Source organism: Podarcis gaigeae (genome assembly GCF_964106915.1).
Source record: "Podarcis gaigeae genome assembly, chromosome: 11".
In the NCBI taxonomy this organism is placed as follows: Eukaryota; Metazoa; Chordata; class Lepidosauria; order Squamata; family Lacertidae; genus Podarcis; species Podarcis gaigeae.
The window spans coordinates 22,706,512-22,730,259 of NC_139687.1; the positions used below are offsets into that span (position 1 = coordinate 22,706,512).

The 23,748-nt window shown below is 42.8% G+C and overlaps 1 protein-coding gene and 1 long non-coding RNA gene across 2 annotated transcripts in view; both read right to left on the bottom strand.

The window, feature by feature from the left end:
- WDR36 (WD repeat domain 36) overlaps window positions 1-16,116 on the bottom strand; it is a 33,038-nt gene extending 16,922 nt beyond the window's left edge. The window contains exons 1-13 of the mRNA XM_083702312.1: window positions 15,855-16,116; window positions 12,485-12,512; window positions 11,853-11,953; window positions 11,188-11,305; window positions 10,953-11,085; window positions 9,151-9,205; window positions 6,988-7,120; window positions 6,369-6,544; window positions 5,334-5,454; window positions 4,248-4,313; window positions 3,755-3,838; window positions 1,933-2,087; window positions 971-1,085 (exon numbers count right to left, since the gene is read on the bottom strand). Coding sequence (XP_083558438.1) covers window positions 971-1,085; window positions 1,933-2,087; window positions 3,755-3,838; window positions 4,248-4,313; window positions 5,334-5,454; window positions 6,369-6,544; window positions 6,988-7,120; window positions 9,151-9,205; window positions 10,953-11,085; window positions 11,188-11,305; window positions 11,853-11,953; window positions 12,485-12,512; window positions 15,855-16,019 — 1,450 coding nt within the window. The 5' untranslated portion in view covers window positions 16,020-16,116. The remainder of the gene's footprint in view (window positions 1-970; window positions 1,086-1,932; window positions 2,088-3,754; window positions 3,839-4,247; window positions 4,314-5,333; window positions 5,455-6,368; window positions 6,545-6,987; window positions 7,121-9,150; window positions 9,206-10,952; window positions 11,086-11,187; window positions 11,306-11,852; window positions 11,954-12,484; window positions 12,513-15,854) is intronic.
- Window positions 16,117-19,082: 2,966 nt separating this feature from the next.
- Window positions 19,083-23,607, bottom strand: LOC310827266. The gene is made up of 2 exons (XR_014556266.1): window positions 23,300-23,607; window positions 19,083-19,822 (listed from the first exon to the last, which is right to left on the bottom strand). It is a non-coding gene; the product is annotated as an uncharacterized lncRNA (long non-coding RNA).
- Window positions 23,608-23,748: the final 141 nt, after the last annotated feature.

Below are 23,748 nucleotides of genomic sequence, written 5' to 3' on the forward strand. Positions count from 1 at the left end.
ACAATATGCACCTTTGTTATTGCTGGTTTATTGCCATCATAATATACAGGCCTGCAATGATCCATCTAGTTGTTGTCTGATCATAGCAGGGTTATTTAACCTGTGGGCCTCCAAATTTTGCTAAACTACAACTTGCTCCATCCTTGACCAGTGGCCATAAGAGTTGGGGCTGATGAGAGTTGGAGTTCAACAGTATCTGGAAGGTGACAGGATACCCACCCCTGAGCTAAGGTCAGTGTTGTGCTAAAGCTTCCTGCCTCTTCTCTGCAGCACATCAAATCCAAAGGCTCAATTTAATCTGCTGGCAACATTCATACATTTGAAAATGCAGCAGGAAATTTGTCACACAGTATGTGCCGAAGAGGGCTCATTGGCTTATGCTCACCCCCTGCCATACAAAATAAAGACAGCTGGACATGTTCTCCTACATCCCTATATGCATATGCTTTCCTCATGTACAAGCGCATTCCCAATCACATGGCAAATACTACAAATGATGTTCAGCGTAGGTGTGCGCAAACACAAGCCAGCACATCCCATTCTCTGTATAGCAGTAATAGCCATATTGTTACAGGAGAGCATTCTGAGGGTGTATTTCCGATCCAGAGTCTCAACAACACTGAAACTGTTGTTAAGAGGGTAAACTCCAATGCAGCTGTCCGCTCATGGAACAGCTTTTGATTCAGCTGAGGCACCCACTAATTTAAGATATGGGGAGGGAAATTTCACTGACACCCTGCCTCTCACTTATGTGATCTTCCAAACTGTTGTATAGGGTCCTCCAGCCTTCTAGAGCAGACTTTTGGTGGCCACAGAGTGTTGCAGCAGAGAGAAGGGATTGACAAAAATCTCTGCCTTCCCCCCATTTTTGTACATTAGCAGATGCCTTGGCTGGATCAAAAGACATTCTGCAACAGAAAAGGCAGCACTGGATTTCAACCAGAATGTTTTCTAAGTGCCCAATTTTCACCTTTTTCTTTGCCATAACGCCCTCTGTGAATGCCAGACTGCATGTTGTATACATCCACATGTCCTGTTGAAAGTCCAATTACAGCAAAGTTTCCGCAGGAACTGATATCTACTGCCTTTTGGGGAAAGAGAAAGAAACAAGTTTTTTTATAGAAGCAAATATTTGAAATCTTACTTCCAATATTTGTGATTAACAATGCCAGCTTCTTAACTGTTTAAACAAACACCATTCAATACAATCTGATTCTACTTTCAAAAAAGTACTGAGATGTTCAGATAAATAATAATTCTTGCTATTATTGTGATTTAGAATACAGTGGAGCCTTGGTGTCCGAACTTAATCCATTCCGGAAGACCGTTTCGGCTTCTGAAAAGTTCAAAAACCAAGGATCAATGGGCTGGCTGCAAAGTCAATGGGAAAAAATGAGCTGTAGTTAAGCCAGGCTCCCTGGTGTGCACGAAGACCAGAAAGAGAACCCTTCTTGTCAGTTAATACTTGCTTTCTTTGTATTTATGTACTTAAACCTAGATTGCTTTTTTCCTTGTAATACCGAATTTAACAATCAAACAGCAGCAAATTGTTGATTTTTGTCATTTCTGAATTTACTGACATGCTCTCTGTATTTCGTATGCTTGCATTTTGACATTTTGGATGTTTCCTGTAAGCCGCTTTGTGGAAAAGTGGCATATAAGTACACTCAACCAACCAACCAACCAACCAACCAACCAACCACAGACATACCTAACTGCCCTCCAATTAAGCCCTAAAGTCTTAGGTAAACAATAATGGGCCCTTTCAGTGATGGCTCTCTGGTTTATTAAATATATTATTGCTTTTAACAACAACATCAACCTATCTTGGTTATGTCATTCTGAATTATGAGCGGGTTTTTCTGTACACTTAAAAAACAACAATAGAACTATATCCTTCAATCAGTTTTTTTTTTTTAAAAAAACCCTTACTGTTGCATATACACCAAGAGGTCTATTTTTGCTGAAGTCTTGTGGCGTCAGTTTATGAATTCCCATTGACCCTTTCTGATAATTCCAGGTAGTACAGGTTACAAATCCTTGATGGCAAGCAATGATCCCATCCCAGTCACTTTGACGGGCCACCTCTGTAACACAATCAAAATAGGTTAAAAGGCACAACTCTTAATCAAGAAGCAACTGTCCCATGGAAAAATGGCTTTGAACACATTTTATAACAATTGTTTAGCAGTTGTTTAATTTAATACAGTGGTACCTCGGGTTAAGTACTTAATTCGTTCCGGAGGTCCGTACTTAACCTGAAACTGTTCTTAACCTGAAGCACCACTTTAGCTAATGGGGCCTCCTGCTGCCGCCGCGCCACCAGAGCACGATTTCTGTTCTCACCCTGAAGCAAAGTTCTTAACTTGAAGCACTATTTCTGGGTTAGCGGAGTCTGTAACCTGAAGCGTATGTAACCCGAGGTACCACTATACAGTACAAGGGTTCCATGTCTGCCATTATCCTAACTGTAAAGAGTCCGCCCAGCACAAGGAAGTCCGTCAAACGATGGAAGTTGCTCCCCAGGAGGCCACCAACTATGGATGGCTTTAAAGGAGGACTGTACAAATTCATGGTGGACTAGCCAGGACGACTATGCTCTATCCCCTGCAGCTAGAGGCAGCAATGCTTCTGAATACCAATTGCTGGAAACCACATGGGGGGGGGAGTGCATGAGTGCTCTGCTCCCTAGTTTCCCACGGGCATCTGCTTCGCCCCTGTAAGAGCAGCATGCTGGACCAGATGGGCCACTGGACTGATTCAGCCGGCCCTTCTTATGGGAAACTACCCACTTAACGTTGAACAGAATAAATATTGTAAGAACAACCTATAGTAGTAGTAGTAGTAGTAGTAGTAGTAATAATAATATTAATATTTTTTATTTATACCCCGCCCTCCCCAGCCAAGGCCAGGCTCAGGGCAGCTAACAAGCAATAATAAAAACAAGTTGAATGAATACAACTTAAAAACAAGATTAAAATACAAGATTAAAATATTGAAACATTAAAATATTAAAATGCAGCCTCATCACAGGAGGAGAAAGGAAAAAGAAAAAAGAGGGGGAGGGAATAAAATTGGCTCCAAGCCAAAGGCCAGGTGGAACAACTCTGTCTTACAGGCCCTGCGGAAAGAAATCAGATCCCGCAGGGCCCTGGTCTCATGAGGTACAGCGTTCCACCAGGCCAGAGGAACTTGTTGCACTGAGAGTAGAAAAAACAACTTAAGAGCAGCGCTGTGGAATCAGACTAGTAGTCTGTGCAGTCCAGTGTCCGGCTTCCAACATCTAATTGCAGCACACTGCCACTAAGTCTAGAAGTCCCATTTCATTGTCATAGCCAACAGCCCTAGATAGTTCCGCCCTCCGTGAATTGGTCTATGCTGCTTTGAATGTGAGGTCAGCCAGCACCCATCACAACACAACGTGGCAGCAAAAATATACAAATAGGCCGATAGGAATTGCACTGTAGATTTCTGTACATAGCCATTATTAGAGGAGCCTTTCATTTTCAATCTCTTCTCTATAATCACCTCCAACATGGGATTTGACCTTTTCAACCCAACTGCACAGTGAGTTAGTGTTTTCACTGAGCCATCCACCAATTACTTTTCTGGATAGTCACAGCCACTTTGGTTCTAGATTTACTTGGAATCTCATCAGCCACGTAAGATGCTATTCAATGGGGGCAGGGGAAGGGGGGGGAAGACTTGATGTCGTATTACCTCATTCATTCAAGACAAGCGAAGAATTACGCACCTGTAGCAAATGTTGTAATAGGTGGAAGAGCCATTGTATCATACCGGAGTCCTTTCCTTTTTGATTTCTTTTTATTTATGGAACCTTCAAGAGATGAGAAACATGACACAAATGTACGGCAGGCACTGACAGTTTGAACATATTAAGTCTTAGGGAAGGCTGTTTCCTAACTCTGCCACGACACCACCCAATACTACGTCAAAAGAAAAATTACACTGAAATTAGGATCAGGTGTTAAGTTTCAAAAGCACAAACAAACAATAATTATCATAAGAAATCTCACTCATTTCAATAGAACTTTCTTTACAGAATATTATTTCCTCTGGTTCAGGATTGTTTACCAGTCACTAAACAACAAGAGTCTGAGCACAACGAAGAGCAGCTAGAAAATGGGTGAACTGAGCAGCTACACAATATTTTAGCTCTCATACAGGTTCAATACACCAAAATACCTTCACAGACATTTGATTATGCATTGCGTAGTCCCACTCACCGCGTCCTAAGCTTTTATTAAATCGCTCATGCACCGTGGAAAATGATTGCAAGGTACTATCTTGTCCTACAGGAGAACATAAAAATAATAATGTAGGTATACCTATGCATCAGTTCATTTTAGGCAACTTTTAAATGTAAACCGTTATAGAAATTGTTGGAGAAAACCTTGCTTTTGCATCCAACGTCTCACTACTGACTTGCCTCCCCCTCCTCTCTTCTCTGGAGGATCGTCTAACCCTTCTGAGTATATTTTTTTGGGGAGGAGATGGGCTGCAGAGGAGAGGGAGGAATTCATTCCGCCAGCAGTGTGTCCTATTGGTTAATAACCAATCAACAAAGCTTGAAATTATCTCCTAATGCAGTGTTAAATTACATGGGCCCACTACTTACACAATGGTTCAGTTCCGGGGGTCTGAACACAAAGGCAAAATCGCACAAAGTCAGGAACGCCCCCCCCTCCCCCCGCAGGCGGAGAGCTGCTTACTAGGGTCTGCGAAGGTCGTGGGAGGGTCCTGAGTGTGAGTAGGGTGCCTTCCTTACTGGCCTCTGGGATGCTCCCAAAGCTTACACACCTCTTTCCCAGAGGCTGGTAAGGAAGGTGTGACTATGCTTACTGGACTTTGGCGAGTTGGTATGAGGGTTCTGGGATGCTTGTAAGAGAGGAATATATAGCTGGGTGTGCTGGTGCTGGTGGGGAAATAAATAAATGAAAGATCAGAGAATGGTGGGTTTCCATGGCTCGCTCTTTCTTTCTTTCTTTCTTTATTCATTCATTCATTCATTCCCCCCTGCACAATGTTCTAATCACATTAAGTATTGCATGCACAACTTGTGGGCTTATTGTATTACGTTATTTTGGACAGGGGCCAACTTTTACAAGAAAACCAAGACTTCAATTTGAAATCGAAAAAGGTAAAACTATGTTCAAGATCCAACCTGCATACTGGACCAAAACCAAACAAGTCAGAGATAAATTGGCTGGCCTATGACTAATCCTTAATCACGAGAAACTGAACTTCACATGACTTGATCCAAAAACAGTATTACTCATTTCAACATAACTGGAAGCTGGTAGAATTCCTACCGGCACTGAGAATTTGCTGCCCATTTTGCCCATGATATCTGATTTTTGTTGGAGGTGCACTGTGGCCCATTCGGAATCTCAGCAATCTACCACTTCCTCCAGGGCCATCAAAGATCCATACCTATTCAACAAGTAAACAAACACAAGAAAACAAGTGTAAAGGAAAGCAAGACTTGAAAATAAGCTTGAAGCAAAATAAATGCACAGTAATAAACCAATAAAGTAGTAATATTCAGAAGCTCTGTATGTGGCCACACTCATGTTTCATTCAAGGACATACAAAACCTTCTCCGTTATTTTTGCAAATTATAGATACTTCATGCTTCCAAATACCTGATTTTAGCAAAGAAGTATTTCCTAACGTAAGTACTTGGATCCTAATCTTTGTGTTTTTTATAAGAACAGGGAACAATGCACACTAAGTGATTTTTAAAATTTTATCCAAGAGCACAAATATGCCTTTTCTTGTTAAAAGAAAACTTGTAAAAAGACTGTTCTAGATTGGGGAGAGAAGGAGGAAGTGATTTAACGGTACATGATTGCTCATTCAAATCCTCAACCAGATTAGTGACAGTTATATCGCTAGTAATGACTGGCTTAGCAGAACTGTGCAGATTGCCTGCTGTTTCTCAACAAATGAAATCTAATTATGCAACAACGAACATAAGAGGGCATCTTACAGAAGCACCATAATGCTCTACCCGGAACAGTTTTGCACAACTACACAATATTTTTGTTCCCAAGAACAAAAAGAAGGAGTATACATTGTGTTTCTAGGTGCATGAATTAAGTAATTAAGTATTCTATGTATATGTTTAAATCTACGTTTGGTTTTTGCTCCTATTTATTTAATAATTATTCGCTTAGATTTATACTGTTATGCTATTTATTCAGATGTTTTGCTTATGCTGGTCTATGACCGTAATAAAATAAAGTACTTGACTAGGTGCATGAATCATCTTAGGATCATCAGAAAGGTGCAGGGGAAATCACTTTGGAAACGGAATATTAATTAGTTAAAGCCATATAACTTACCCTTATTGCATTGTCCGAACCATTGGTAATAAGAAGTGGTTCCCCTTGGACAAATGTCATACCCGAAATTGCTGTAGAATGGGCACCTCTCATCTGGCCCTGAAGTTTCTTTTCTTCTAGATCCCACAACCCAATATGCCCAACAGGACTTCCAGCAGCCATAACTGGGTGTCCATCTGATCACATGCAGAAAATAAACAAAACATAAATACAGATACCTTAAATCAAAACAAGTAAGACTGAAGAGCATACAACTGGGAAAGAAAGCCAACTAACATTAAAATAGATTGGGAGAGGGTGGAGAGGGTGAGTGATTAAATCACTCACGCCACAATTTTCCTGTTCAGACATAACAATAAACTATCGTTTGATTAGACCAGAAAAATTTCCATAAAAACTGTGCATGCAAGGGGAGAATAGAACGTTCAGAATCTGTGATCTTCAAGCCATCGACTGGAGGACTGTCTAAATGCAACTACAGCAAGACCAATTACCTGTACATTTCAGTCCTGGCCTTATGATAGCTTGCAACAGGTGACAAGTAGCTTATACTTAAATTTGTATTTCAACTTAAGGCTTTAACTCATGTCTGAGGTTTCTAATAAGTGCTGAAGTGTACCTGTACGGAATGATATCGCTGTTATGGGACCCCAGTCTTGTTGAAATTTCATCAGCGTTTCATCAAATTTAATATTGTGCACTACGATGTAACCAGACACAAGACCTACTGCAATGACATCCACTGCTGGGGCCTGCAAAGAAAGTTGTATTATTAAACAACAGCAACTTTTGATATTTTGCAACTGAGCATAAATAACCTATTAAGATTGGTAAGATTGGTAATGGTAAGATTCCATTAGAAACTTTTCCTGGGCACACCTGAATGAAATCACCAAGTTCTGAGTAAGCACACAAGTTCATTCTAATGAGGCTTTTGTTACTTTTTAGACAAGAATGAGCTTGCTGCATCAAATACATGCTTTTTCCAATTTCAAAGCTTGTTTACTGTCATGCATTTTTATTATTGCATACTGAATAGAATGAGATGCATTTAATCATTATTCCATGGCGTTATTTCCCAGTCATCTTCTAATATTTCCAAAATGGAAGGAGCCTCAGAGTTCAGACTAGGTGAGATGCCATCTCCAAGATCTTGCCTGTTTCCTTCCAGCTCCACAGAAGCAGCAAGAGAGGCTATTGGAGACTTCGGGTGATACAGTAGGTTTGGTCAGCTTTCATCAAAATGTTGCCATTGTGGAGGAGGGGCAAACAAATTAGTTCTACACATTTTTACACCTACTTACAGCTTTATTTGGAGTGTGCTTCACCATCTGAAGCCAGGGCAAAAGAAACTGCGGAAGCTGTAGACTAATACTCTATAATAATACTCTCTTTAGTAAACTTTCACTTGGATTCAATGGTGATCTGTGCACATACGCTGTACTCGTTTGGAGCGTGGGGGGGGGGAGAGATTTAATTTGATTCCCCCTCCCAACTACAGCCCACCACTCCAGAGGGTCGTTCAGAGGTCTTGATCCATGAGCATAAGTTTGCTTGTTTCATATGATTCAACCCTCTACCTCTAACTTAACACATTCTTTGATTATAACAGGCCACAGAACTTACTGTATTAACACTAAAGCCCAGTTTCCAACACCTTGCAAGCCTTTGAGCAAACCTTATTGTCGTTCGTATCAAATACATGAATGCACAGCAAGGGAACATACATTCAGGGCCACACCACTCACAGAACACATAATATTTTAATTACAACTCTTCCACCTAAGAGTGGACGTTTGGATGAAATCAAATTTTGGATGCATATATTTAGCACTAACCTCACTGGGGCTTACTTCCAAACAAGTGTGCTTAAGGATTACAGCCTTGCGTAAAACCTACTAGTATATAATTTGGGACACTGACATCATTCTAATTATGTTCAAATAGAAGTGTTTAGAAGAAGAGCACAAGTAATGAGCTCCATACTGGTTGAATTCTTAAAAAAAACACCCAGCTACAATACATGGTCTCAAGATTACTACATTTTAAGAATATGTGATTTGTGGACCATGGTTTAACAGTCTAAACCCAAACATACTGCATTAATTTAAAAAAATCCATTAAATGGAACAGAACTTACTTCTAGATGTGTAGACTGAAGCCTGCATGTGATCGTTCCATTGCTATTCTAGTGCTAATTTTTAGCATAGACTTTTTGAATGAATTTCAGGTTCGCAAGAGCTAGGCTCATTTATTTAAAGACAAATCCCCTGCATATATATTATTTTTGCAACGCCACTAGCAATATAATACATCCCAAGTATACAGTGTTTTCAAGAATACTGACATGTACATTGACTTTGCTTACTGAAGTCTGTCATTCAGAATCCTGCAAAAGTAGTAGTAGATCTGCTAATATGAACTAGAAATTAAGGGACAGGCTTAGCATTGTGGGCAATACCTATTTGATCTAGCAGTGAACATTAATAAAGCAATCTGAAAATAACTATCAAGGAACAGTATATAATTGTGGCTGGGTTGAAACCAGAGATGAGCCTGCAGAAGGTAATTGAAGCTGCCACTCACATAAGGTGTTTTCACTTGATTTTCCATCACCTTCCCCCTCGGTCCAAACTATTTAGCAGGGTTCCCCAAACCTAGGAAAAGCCTTTTTAGAAGGGCAGACTGGCAGGAAGAGGAGGTGCCAGGAAACTCATTTTTTGCCCACCACCTTCTGCAGACTGATCTCTGGATCCAACCCTCTATATATTCACACACTTACCTGTTGAAGGACTGTCACTCCTGCTCCCCAGCCAGGAAATGTATATAAAAGTTTGCTTTGGTGGGGGGGAGAGAAAGAGGTTAGTGAATTTTAATGCCACGAAACAAAACTACATCAGAATGGATGTTAAACACAAAACCAGCATTTGCAGAAAAAAATTCTTAAAACTTCTGGGATGCTATTTATTGGGGTGGGGAGGAATACTACTAGCATTGTCTTAGGTCCCAAGAACTAAAAGCAGGAGGAAACTCCACTCATGCAAAGTGCCTCTGCCCAATCTTAGCCAATTCCCACTTCCCCAGGATCCCTCTGTCCTCATAGCATTTCTTTCAGGAGAGCTCCTTTCTGGTAGAGACCCAGGAGCCTGCATTGGGAAACAAGGGAGAGGAAAGCTACGGCGGTTCAATCTTCTCACAGTTAGAATCATAGAATCATAGATTCATAGAGTTGGAAGAGACCACAAGGGCCATCGAGTCCAACCCCCTGCCAAGCAGGAAACACCATCAGAGCACTCCTGACATATGGTTGTCAAGCCTCTGCTTAAAGACCTTCAAAGAAGGAGACTCCACCACACTCCTTGGCAGCAAATTCCACTGTCAAACATCTCTTACTGTCAGGAAGTTCTTCCTAATGTTTAGGTGGAATCTTCTTTCTTGAAGTTTGTAACCATTGCTCCGTGTCCGCTTCTCTGGAGCAGCAGAAAACAACCTTTCTCTCTCCTCTATGTGACATCCTTTTATATATTTGAACATGGCTATCATATCACCCCTTAACCTCCTCTTCTCCAGGCTAAACATGCCCAGCTCCCTTAGCCGTTCCTCATAAGGCATCGTTTCCAGGCCTTTGACCATTTTGGTTGCCCTCCTCTGGACACGTTCCAGTTTGTCAGGGTCCTTCTTGAACTGTGGTGCCCAGAACTGGACACAGTACTCCAGGTGAGGTCTGACCAGAGCAGAATACAGTGGCACTATTACTTCCCTTGATCTAGATGCAATACTCCTATTGATACAGCCCAGAATTGCATTGGCTTTTTTAGCTGCCGCGTCACACTGTTGGCTCATGTCAAGTTTGTGGTCAACCAAGACTCCTAGATCCTTTTCACATGTACTGCTCTCAAGCCAGGTGTCACCCATCTTGTATTTGTGCCTCTCATTTTTTTTGCCCAAGTGCAATACTTTACATTTCTCCCTGTTAAAATTCATCTTGTTTGTTTTGGCCCAGTTCTCTAATCTGTCAAGGTCGTTTTGAAGTGTGATCCTGTCCTCTGGGGTGTTAGCCACCCATCCCAGTTTGGTGTCATCTGCAAATTTGATCAGGATGCCCTTGAGTTCTCAGGGCCATTGTCTCTATGCAAAGACACCCCTAAGACAATACTCATCAATGTCACCAATAGGTGCATAGTGCACGTCTCATTTAAATAAAACTAAACAAGGAAAATTGTGCTCGTGACTTTGGCCCATATTTTTAGATCAAACCCTTCTACTGTCTTAGAAACATAACAAAATTCATGGTCACTTCAAATATTCTCAGTTATTTCCTATGTAATTTGAACAGGCTCGTTGCTAAACAAGTCCTTCAGTATAGCTTTAGTTTGAGAACCACTAGCATGTGATTGTTTCACTTATGGCCATATTTACAATTTAGTCTGTTAGAATCAAACAACACTGGAAAATTGTCCCCCTCCAATCCATCAGCGCTCTGCATTAATTCCACATTTTACGGGAGTAAATGACTGATAACCAGGCTAATACATTTGTAATTTGGGTCAGGAAGTTGGGTGGGGGAGAGAGACATGTTCTTACTTGGATTTTACATTCCACAACTGTAGATTTCCTTGTTCACTACCAAGAAGAATTTTGTTCAAATAGGTACTTGGGTGCATAATTGCAGAAACAGCAAACACTGTCTTATCAAAATTCATCTGCAAGTATTCTTCTGCAGGAGAAAGAAGAGCATTAGCTGCCATATATGCTACAAATATGTTTTAAAAATTTATTTCTCTGAAAAGTTATTACTTTAAAAAGGGTCAAATATTACCTTCTGACTGTACATCCCAAATAATGAGAATGTTATCACGATCAACAGATATCAAATGATCCCCAAATGGCAGTATAAGGTGAACATCTGCTCTGTGACCTTTGTAAGTGTGAACCACCTGCAATTCAAAGTATCTCAGTTATTTCCTTAGAGGTATGAAATCATATCTGGACACGAAGTGCCTTCAGCACTATTTAGCACAGGTATAGGAAGCCCGCGGCCCTCCAGATGTTATTACTTCAACTCTGATCAGTTCCAGCCAGAGTGAGGGATGAAAGGAGAGGCACAGGTTTCTTGACATTGATTAGGTGGAAAGGCAGAATACAAGCATAACATACAGCCCAAACTAGATTCAAGTCGTAATATGACCCATACAACATCCCAGCTGTACCAATTTCAGAATTAATATTTTAAACAATTCCAAACGTAAACCAGATATTGACTGTAACATCATACTAAGGTTTCAGAGCAACTCCAGCCCACCTTTGGCAAATCACCCATACATTAATAGTACAGCACCCATATCCTGAATACAAATGTATACTCAAAAGCAAGTTCTATAGAATTCTGTGAACTACTCCCAGGTTTGTGGATACAGGTTTGCAGCCTAAACACTTTCAGGATCAGATACAAATTGGTATATCTTGCATAATAATTATACAAACCTCTTTGTTCCGAGCAAAAGCATGGAGAAGACTGCCACAAGATGCAAAGACCAACATTCTGTCGGCTGCCAAACAGGTAATGTCCTGTGGCAAAGCATTGCCTAAAAGATAAGGGAAACAAAAAGAGCAAGCTCTGTCAATTTTAAAGTACATACAGTAAAGAAGACACATTGTGATGGATTGATAATTTCCCTCAACGTTGCAGTATACTGAATATCAATTGCTACTAGAAATACACACACAAAATGTTGACACATGCTTAGAACTAAAACACACAATTTACTGTGTGCTCCATCAGTAAGAATGACCAGAAGGCACATTCATTTGAATGCTCTAAGATAAACAGGACTTAAAACACAAAGATTACTTGGACACAAGTTCCTCCAGTGCATGGTGGAAGGGCAAGAAGTTTTAATTTATTATTATTACTCCCAAGTAGAGTCAGGTAAGAGATTTTCTGCCTCAGATGTCCAATTAAACTTGGGTACAAAACACCCCATTTTGTAGTGGATTTTACAACTTTTAGCACAATTTTTGTACATAAACAGTATTCACCGCAACTTACAATTTGTAAAGAAAGATACAAAACTAAACCGCATATTAAATGCACATACATAGAACAATATACTTACTAACAGCAACTAAGCCTAGTCTCTTCACCTGCAATAAAAGCATAATATTTTTTAGAAAAATAGTTCAGTATTACAATTATTAGACAAGCTATAAATGTTTCTGGAGAAAGAGACTAATGTGCATGGAAGATGGGCATAGTTATTCATGAAATAACTGCTGTAGTTAGAAAAGTTATAATAGTAATGGAACTGGCCTCTTGTTAAATCTGTGGAAAAACACCCCTTTAATGAAATTCAGCTGCACTCTTTCAGATTTACACGCGCCATGATATGAAAACATTTTATGTTACACAACAGCTGCAGTCCCATTCATTTTGGAAAGGATGTGAAAATGAGGATTATCTTGAGTGATATAGAATAAATTATTTTGTATAGCTGCAAGTCAAATGTTATGCAACAGCACAAGCCCCACTCCTTCCGTAAAGGATGTGAAAATGAGGATTATATTGAGCAGCACAACAACAAAAATCCAAGTCACATTTCTCGCTTCCTTTCTCAGTAATGTATTTATGTTCCCAGTCCCACTCCTTCCTCTTCATTTAGAAATTACAGCCAATTTGGAAGTTCATCAAGTTGCTATGAATGAATTAATCTTTATTTGCGTCAGCCATCGGCCATAGCAATAAAAGAACAATGCAATATACAAAGAACAGAAATAAAAGTCAATTATATAAAACACACATTATGGTCCTGAATCAACAGTGAAAGAGTGGACCTTATTTTGATTGCCCTAGCTAAAAACCTTGCAACCTTTGCTGTCATCTGCTCATCTTGATCTGCCAAAAGAAAGGACACTGCGGCAGTGGTTGGGCGACCCAGAATGAACAATAAAAGAGGGGTGATAATCTCATTCTTCAAGTCTTTATAAAAAGTGCAAGTGCCACTGATTCAGTACTGCCATCTCCAAAGGGACATAAGCGTTTTTCATGTGGAATCTGTTGGAATCGTTCCACAAGAACTGCCGAGGGCTATATTTTGGAATTGCTAGGTTATGCAGATAGGGTGCCCGAAAGTCGAAATGGGAAGGTGGAAAATAGTCATACCATGGGCAAAATTTCCTTACTGTGGCCAAGTTGTTCTGACACTTGATATCATTAGGCACTGACAGATTAGACTGTTTGCTTTACTAAAACCCAAGGTGAGCGAGTAGCTATTGTGGTGATAAACCACAAGAGTGAAGTTTTTGACAGACAATTTTAGACCAGGCACTCTTGTGACAATCTTGTAGCACTAGGGATATTAGACGGGGGATTTTAGTGTCCTATGCCAGATCCGTAATTCTACCGATGGAAGATTAGCTTCTAGGCCAGGGGTCAGCAAACTTTCTGCAGGGGGCCAGTCCACTGTCCCTCAGACCTTGTGGGGGGCCGGACTATACTGGGGGGGGGGGAATGAACGAATTCCTATGTCCCACAAATAACCCAGAGATGCATTTTAAACAAAAGGACACATTCTACTCATGTAAAAAAAAAAAAAAAGCTGATTCCTGGACCATCCGCGGGCCAGATTTAGAAGGTGATTGGGCTGGATCTAGCTCCCAGGCCTTAGTTTGCCTACCCATGCTCTAGGCGCAATGATGCATTTGGGACACAGGGTGGAACAGAAAAAAATTGCCTTAAGAACTTTTGATTGGACAGCTTCCGTAGAACCAAGGTAAGTGCCAGTCCAATTCTGAGCCCCATATAATAAATGTGCTAGGGGTTTAGCTTGGAACACTTCAAGGACTGTTTGCTCCTTTTGTGTGGAAAAAACGTGTCAGAATTTTGGTCTCTTTCTTTTGTACATTTCTGGTTGCTAATGAAGAATGGCATGATATAACAGCCTTTCACTATGGTTTGTCCTTTATTAAGAGGTATGCAGCATCCAAACATGGAGGTTCCGTGTAGCCATAACCACTTTCACACTTTTCTCCTTTATGATTTTGTCTAACCTTCCATAAAGTTGTCAGCTGAACGACACCATGCTTTGAGCGGACTACTACAAGTAGAACAAAACCCTTTCACGCCTGGGATGCTGAACCACGAAGCTCATTTATAGCATAGCATTGGGTGACCTTAGGTCACACGCAGCTGCTTCGTGTAGCCTACCTTACAAGGCTGTCATGAAGGTAAAACGGGGAGGGGGAAGAACCGTGAGAAGCCACCTCAAGCTTCTTAAGTGGAAAGGTATGATGCAAATATTTTATTTTTAAAAAAGTTTCCCCTACAAATCTCCCTCATTTGAGGCTTTACTTGGAAGTTTCCAATTCTCTTATGAAGCTACTGAAGATAAGGACCGCCACATTCAGTGGCAGTGAACCCCATAAGGTAAATCGGCATTGGGTGACAAAGAAACTCTCATTTTTTAAGCTTCCCTTATAGCTGAACTCGAAGGGATGCAGGTGGCGCTGTGGGTTAAACCACTGAGCCTAGGGCTTGCCGATCAGAAGGTCGGTGGTTCGAATTCTCGCAAAGGGGTGAGCTCCCATTGTTCGGTCCCAGCTCCTGCCAACCTAGCAGTTCGAAAGCACATCAAAGTGCAAGTAGATAAATAGGTACCACTCCAGTGGGAAGGTAAACGGTGTTTCCGTGCGCTGCTCTGGTTCGCCAGAAGCAGCTTAGTCATGATGGCCGAATGACCTGGAAGCTGTACGCCGGCTCCCTCGGCCAATGAAGCGAGATGAGCGCTGCAACCCCAGAGTTGGCCACGACTGGACCTAATGGTCAAGGGTCCCTTTACCTTTATAGCTGAACTCAGTTGTTTGACTTTAAACCAGTGTTTCCCAACCTTTCGGGGGGGCCTATGCCCAACCTAAGCATCTCTAAAACCCATTTCACTGGGTGCCCAAGAAACTCTCCTCATTTTTTAAGCTTCCGTACGGCTGAACTCAGTTGTCTGGGCCTAACCAGTGTTTCCCAACCTTTTTTTTTCTTCTGGCCATGCCCCACGTAAGCATCTCTAAAACCCTGATGCACACATACACCTGGTGACATATAATTCCTATTGTTCAAAAAGCAAACTCCTATTCTCGTGAAGCCTAAAAGGCCACCATTCACTGTTAATAACTCATTCTCGAATTGCCACCAGACCCCCCGCCCTTAAATATCAAATCCCCCCCCCTCTGCGGGGCGTGTGCCCCACGTTGGGAACCACGGGCAGCCTAAACAAAACACCTGCAATTCTTTCAGCCTCTCAACGAATGGTTTTTTTTTTAGGGGGGGGTTAAGGGAAGCATGTTCAATTTATGCCCATCGACCCCGCCCCACCCTCCCCACGCTTTCTGCACTTTCTGCTTTCTGCACGCAGCAAGCAGGTTGAAACACGAAAGATACCCCCCGTGACCGGTGTCTTGGAGTGGGACTTGTCATAAGAGAATCAGGGTCAGACTCACGTTGTACGTGTGGAAGCTCTTCCCCACCGCGGTGACCAGGTAGAACTCCCGGTGGCGGCGGTGGAAGCGCACCACGTGCGCCAAGTGGTTGGAGTAGAGGCCGAGCGCGCGGAAGCCCGCGAACAGAGCGCTGCCCCCCTCGCGGCTGCTGCCCTCCGACGACATCGCCTTCCTCCTTTGCGGGGGGGGGGGACGGGGAGGACGACCACCGGCACGCGACCTCCAAGCGCCCCGGACCAAGTTCCCCGCTGCGCGTGTCGGACGCTCGGCGCGGAAAAAAAAAAACAAACCGGCGTCCTCCGCTGCTTCCGGCCCTTGTGTGCGTTTGCAAAAGTGGCTCGGCTTGGCATCACGCGCTGGGCACTTTAGTTCCCGCCGGGGTCCCCTCCTCGCTACCACACGGAGCACCGCTTTCCTAGGCAGTGCTGGGCAAGGATGCAGGGCAGACACGTTGCGTTTGAGTCCCGATGGCTTTTCCAATAAAAGGGGGGGGGGGAGGAGAGCCATTTACGTATAAGCTAAACAAGCTATAGCTTAGGGCCCCACTCTCTTGGGGGCCCCAAAAAAAATTAAAGGGGGAAAAACTGGGTGTACATTTCGAAAATATAAGATTAAAAAACAAATAAAATAAAACCTACATGCAAGCAACAGTGTTTGGTGTTGTGTAGGCTCCTATGATGTACATATTTAGTTATGTACAAATGGCTTTAGATACCTATTAAAGGTAAAGGGACCCCTGACCATTAGGTCCAGTCGTGGCCAACTCTGGAGTTGCGGTGCTCATCTCGATTTATTGGCCAAGGGAGCCCAGCGTACAGCTTCCGGGTCATGTAGCCAGCATGACTAAGCTGCTCCTAGCGAACCAGAGCAGCGCACAGAAACACCGTTTACCTTCCCGCCAGAACGGTACCTATTTATCTACTTGCACTTTGACGTGCTTTCAAACTGCTAGGTGGGCAGGAGCAGGGACTGAGCAACGGGAGCTCACCCCGTCACGGGGATTCGAACGGCCGACCTTCTGATCGGCAAGTCCTAGGCTCTGTGGTTTAACCCACAGCGCCACCCGCGTCCCTAGATACCTATTATAGGTCCATAAATTACCATATAGCATATATTCAACACAAAAAAATCAGTGGCAATTTGTTGTTGCCAAAGGACAGCTGGACATATAAAGTGCCCCATTACCTTCAGTAGCTTAGGGACTCATCAAATCTTAATCTGGCCCTGAAAATGACCATTCAGTCTTTCCAATGAGTTTTCTCTCTTTCATTAGAATAATGCAGCCCATTGATTACTGAGTCAATATGTACTTATGAGCATAGAATAGGTTTTATGCCGTTTTAAACTGCTGTGACTTTTTCCCTAAGAAAAGGGGGTTGTAATATTGTGGGGGAAGGGACGCGGGTGGCGCTGTGGGTAAAACCTCAGCGCCTAGGACTTGCCGATCGCATGGTCGGCGGTTCGAATCCCCGCGGCGGGGTGTGCTCCCGTCATTCGGTCCCAGCGCCTGCCAACCTAGCAGTTTGAAAGCACCCTTAAGTGCAAGTAGATAAATAGGGACCGCTTACCAGCGGGAAGGTAAACGGCGTTCCGTGTGCTGCGCTGCCTCGCCAGATGCAGCTTGTCGCGCTGGCTCCCGGCCTATAGAGTGAGATGAGTGCACAACCCTAGAGTCTGGCAAGACTGGCCCGAACGGGTAGGGGTACCTTTACCTTTACCTTTAATATTGTGGGGGAGCTTGCCATTGATTGATTGATTGATTGAATTTAAGGTATATACTGCCCTATACCAAGAGGTCTCAGGGCGGTTCATAGAAAAGATCATGGCAATTCCTTTTATTTGTTGTCAACCTCATAGCCTCCGATGAAAATAGGGACATCCCAACATTTTTCTGATGAAAATAGGGACGTCCTAAGGATAAAGCGGGATATACTGGGATCAAATCAGAAACTGGGATGGTGTACCTGGAAAACAGTGTAAATCCAGGAGTGTAGCTGGACAATAAAATAAATTTAAAAAATTTCTTACCTCCAATGATGATATTGTTTGGATGGGGGGGGGGCTTTTATCCATTTCCGCAGTCACACAATCAATCAAGCAGTAGCTGAGCTGAGTTCCACACAGTCACAAAAACAAATTAACCAAAAAACCCTCAAAAACAAAAAGCAAAATAAATAGCAAAGACGAAAGCGCCAAACTTAATCCATTCCGGAAGTCCATTTGACTTCTGAAATGTTCGAAAAGCAAGGTGCGGCTTCTGATTGGTCCAGGTGCCCCGGAAACGATAGCCGACGGCTGCATCGGACGTTCAGCTTCTTAAAAGCATTTGAAAACCAGAACACTTTCTTCCGGGTTTTCAGCATTTGAGAACCAAAGTGTTTGAGAACCAAGGTACCACTCTACTGGTTTAAAGCCCTATATGGCTCAGGACTGAATCTCCCCATATGAACCAATCTGCATCCTGTGCGCTTCACCAGAGGACTTTCTCCATGTGCCCCTCTTTAAAGGAGTTGTGGAGGGTGCCATATTACAGCAGGGCTTTTCACCCGTGCTCAGCCCATCTGTGGAACGATCTCTGTGGAAAGATGTGTCTGGCACCACTTTTTCTTCACTGAGACTTTGGTAATTAAGTTACCTCCTACACTGATGTTCATCTTTTAATGGGGTGAGTAGGGCTTATCCTTAGTAAATTGTTGGATGAACATTTTATTCATTTTGCATTGTTCATTGTTTTACATTTTTCAAAAAAAAAGGCTTTTATTTATTGCATTTTATCTTGTTAAATTGTTTTGAGATGTTGTATAAAGAAACTGACAAATGTAATAGCAATAACAACAACAACAACAGAGTCCAAGAATAGTTGAGTTGGGATCCCAAGGGTCATCTAGTCCAACCCCCTGCAATGCAGGAATAACAGCTAACAATAATAAGACAGATCACATGCACCGTCATCTAGCATGGAGAATACTACTACTAAACTCAGTGCTGGATTTAGGCATCTAAGCAGAAGCTCTATTCAAAGCACACTGTTTCATGCTGATGTCCACTATTTGATCACAAAGACTAACCTGTAAATTTGTTTATTTGTTTTACCTTCAATGGGAAGAAGCTGGTTTTAAAAAGGTAAATACAGGCAAAGTGGTTTGATTGACTCCATGGGTTTCCTTATTCCCTGACACAAATTGCACAAGATTGTTCACAACTCAGTGTACTGTACATTGCAAAACATTTCATCAAAGCATTTTTATTTATAAAAATATAGACCTCTGACTCATACAGAAAACATATAAGCAGTGTACAGCAAATATAAAACCACAACATAAGGCAAATATAAAAGCAATAAACAAAAACAGAAGGAGCTGGACACTCACATAGAGGTTATCCCACTGAATTGGTTGTTGTAACAGTAAGTTATCAAAAGACATCGAAAAATGGGTAACAATGGTGCCTGGAAAATTTCTATTAGCAGGCATTCCAGGTGTGGTAAATGCTCAATTTCTCACAGATATCATTTGGACCTCATTCACACATGGGTAAATTAACAGCATTGCTCCAGTAGATCTCAGTGATCAAGCTGTTGTTAAGGGCTTTGCACATTGATACAAGGACCTTGAACCTAGCCAGTAATTTATTGTTTGAAATATTACTATAAAATAAATTAACACCATATATGAGCCTTGTAAAATTTATGCTGTCTATAAAAAAAACCCACAGTTTGAAATGTTCACAAATAATAAATTAACAGCATTAAAAAAATAAACCTTTATAATGCATAAAGTCTGAAAGCTTGCAGAGTTTAGTACTGATTCATTCACTCAAGGTGATGTATTAACATTTCAAATCCGCATATAGCTGTTCCACATTTCCTCAAGTTCCTTGGATGTGTGAGTCCCACATTTCTCTTTTCTCTGCATGATACACTTTGTGGTGTTCCGAAATCTGACTTCAACATTCCGAGATCCATTGTTCTGTTGGGCAAAAAATCATATAGTATTAATTACTCATTTTTAATGACAAATGTAGTTCTTAGTGAACAAGTAGAACTGGATCCAGGAAGTGCTAATTTCTTCTTGATTCAGTAATGATTGATGGTGTACTGGAATTACATCATTGCTCTATCAGGTTCTCTTTGAAACCTTAATTGGTATTATCCCCCTGTCAGTTTATTGTTAATTTAATAAAACATTGAGTAAGCAGCACATTCTTTTCTCCCTGGATATAAAATTATATATACAGTCGTACCTCGGGTTACATATGCTTCAGGTTACATACGCTTCAGGTTACAGACTCCGCTAACCCAGAAATATTGCCTCAGGTTAAGAACTTTGCTTCAGGATGAGAACAGAAATCGTGCAGCGGTGGCGCAGTGGCAGCAGGAGGCCCCATTAGTTAAAATGACGCTTCAGGTTAAGAACAGTTTCAGGTTAAGAACGGACCTCCGGTACGAATTAAGTACGTAACCAAAGGTACCACCGTATCAACTTCGTCACAGTTTCTATGTTACAAACTCTTTCGACTAATGGCCATTCAACTATGGTTTGTGCTATTCTTTCTGGTGGCTAATATACAGTACAGTATACAGAAAAAAGGCATCTCAAGTCCTTTACACTTTAATGTACACTCACTGAACAAAGAAGAGGGGAAATGAAGTGAAGGAGGGTGCTGTCAAGTTTGTATATGACTTTTTTACCAAGATGAGCACAATGACCCTTGTGGCACCTTAAAAGGTAAAGGTACCCCTGACCGTTAAGTCCAGTCGTGTTTGCGGCGCTCTTCTCGCTTTACTGGCCAAGGGAACCGGCGTTTGCCCGCAGACAGTTTCCGGGTCATGAGGCCAGCATGACTATGCCACTTCTGGTGAACCAGAGCAGCACATGGAAACGCTGTTTACCTTTCCACTGGAGCGGTACCTTATTTATCTACTTGCATTTGATGTGCTTTCGAACTGCTAGGTTGGCAGGAGCTGGGACTGAAGAACGGAAACTCACCCCGTCGCGGGGATTCGAACAGCCGACCTTCCGATCGGGAAGCCCTAGAGGGTTTAGATCACAGTGCCACCCGCATCCCTGTGGCACTTTGAAGACTACCAATTTTATTATGGCCTAAGTTTTCATAATCATTATTCATTAATTTATATCACAATGCCAAAATAGGCTTCTAGGCATTTACAAGGCAACGTGCTCAGGTGTTCCTTGACGACACTTCATCAGATGCATAAAGTATTACCCAGGTTTGCAAACAGTAGTAGTGTAGTTAGCAAGAAGGAATGTTCACCTGGCTTTCCATCGGTGAGCATCATTGCCAGTTACCAAGAGGGAAAGGCAGCCAAGAGCTCAGCATGGTTTGGGTGCAGCAGTGAAGCCAATCCAATGTTCCCGCTGCCACACCCATGCTGCATTGAGCTCCCTGCTTCCTCCTTCTCAGTAACCAGCTGTGACGCTCAACATAAGGAAGCCACTTGAGCAACACGATACCACTGACAGCTACTGGTTGCAGGTATCATTCCTGATAGATAATGCTGGAGAGGAAGCAGTGGTTGTGGAGCATGTTGGCACCAATGACATGGGGAAGGTTTGGGAAGTAAAATTTACGTTACTAGAGAGAATGTCGTCAGCCAGGACTTTCAAGGCAGCTTTCTCTGGAATGCTACTGGATTTAGAAAGGTGCAGTAGTGTAGTCTCAATACATGGATGAAACAGTGGCGTTGAGTCTAGAGGGCACTGAGTCCAGCAATCTAGAAATTCAAAAAGGGGCAGACTTCTCCACTTAATTGTTGTGGGTGGTCATAATTTAGTACTGGGAGCATGCTATCATCCAGCTAACCAAAATGTTCAGGGGAGATTCTGAGAGGAAGAATGGAACCAAGGAAGCATCCAAAAGAGGAAATGTAGGAATAGGTGATTTCACATAGTGTGTGCAAATCACCACAAAGAGGTAAAATGTCTACATATCCACAGTGCTGTGCCCTAGAACTGACTAGCAAGCTGTAGGTGCTTTAGAACTGATTGGGAACAATGAACAGATTGCTATTAAACTCAGTTGTATATGTAAATGGACAATTGTCCCCAAAATCAAACATAGCCACTTTTGACTTTAAAAGCAGAAACTTCCCCCTTTGACTTTAAAAGCGGAAACTTCCCCCAAAGGGCAGGCCATTATGCCCTCCAGGTTGCCATAAAACACAATACAGTATTAGATTTGCAAGCTGCATTTAACATAGAGAATAGGCTTGGGCAGGCCGTGTCGTCCTCTTATATACCTTCTGGGATTGACAAAGCTGCCTCTGATTGGTTATCATTTAACTCTCATGGGAAATAATTAGCATCACCCGTCATGTGCATGGATGTTGCCGAACCAATTAACCAACTAGAAGGATTACTGTTAATAGCACCAGTTTTCCTATACTGTAACTTTATATTGCTGAATATGGGCAGGCCTATTCACTATGATGCAGTGGCGTAGCGTGGGGGGTGCAGGGGGGGGCCGGCCGCACCGGGCGCAACATCTGGGGGTTAGGGTTAGGGGGTGCAAATCCATGGGTTAGGGGGCACAAATTACTTGCCTTGCCCCGGGTGCTGACAACCCACGCTACGCCACTGCTATGATGTGAGTGAATAGGTGCCAATGCCCAGGATGCTCGATCACCCACACAATTTCCCATGTGAAGGGGCCAGGCAGCCACAAATTTTGGTGCCAGGGCCATGCACGCTACATGGCACCCACGCATGCAGAGCCAAGCTGGCACTCTTGTGTGAGTGTATCACAAGCATACACACACTTGCGTTTTTTAAAAGAGCAATCTAAGAATTAGTAGTTGATCAAAGCAGAAATTATAGAACACCAATCACACTCGTAGCTGTCAACTTTTCCTTTTTTTTAAGGGAAATTTCCTTATTCCGAATAGGATTCCTCGCAAGAAAAGAGAAAAGTTGACAGCTATGCACACTAGATTAGAAAAGTAGTCTGTCGCTGTTGCGTGATTGTCCCTGGAGGGCTTTAACGCTCCTCCACCGCAGTGTATTTGCCCAAGGCAATCGCCGGATCATGCATGAGCAAACGTGGGTTAGCACATTTCTGTGGACTTTATTTCCACGATTGGCATCAGTTACGCCCGGGCTCGGCCCTAACGCACGCAAGCACAGCTCCAAGCATCTTTGAAAAGAGACAGCTTCTCTTTTTTTCCCTTCCTCACCACAAATATTCCCTTTCCATCTGGGATTAGGAAGCACGGCTCCTAGATCACACACCGTCACTTCCACGCAAGCCTTGCGCCAGCCAATCTTAAGTTCCAGCCAAAGCCCGGTCTGGTGCCAAGTGCCGTCTAAGCAGGGGGAAACTGCGAAGAACCACGCGCTAAGGAGCGCAAACTGCAGCCCTGCACACCTGCTTGCCCCAAGCGGTGTGTGTGTGTGTGTCTGTCTGTCTGTCCCGTCCCCTGTTCTTACCTCGGAGTAGCCTCCGCAGTTTCCCTCCAGGAGCGCAACAGTCCCTTTCCAGAGAACTAGGTGCTGCTTGGAGACGCACGATTTCGTAAAGCTGTGGATGCAAGCCAGCATCGCGCCCCGCTGCTTCCAGCGGCAGGAGAGAAAGCAAAAGGGAGAAAATTTGGCACGTTAGTGACGCAACGCCTTGTCGGGAGAAGGGAAACGGCTCATAGCTGCCAGCCGGCACCGCCTCCCGTCCGCGCCCTGGGTGCAGATCCTGCCAACAACTGCGAAGAGAGGTCCTTTCCCGGCGCGCATTGGAAGAGAGGGCGTCGAGGGCGCGTCATTCTGCGGGTTCAGGAAGAGGTCGGCGGTTTCTGGGCAAGGAGGGGATGCTTAGGGAATGCGGAGAAATGTAGACCATTTCCCCCCGGTTTCTGAAGCTCGCATTTATTGCTCAGGTATTATTT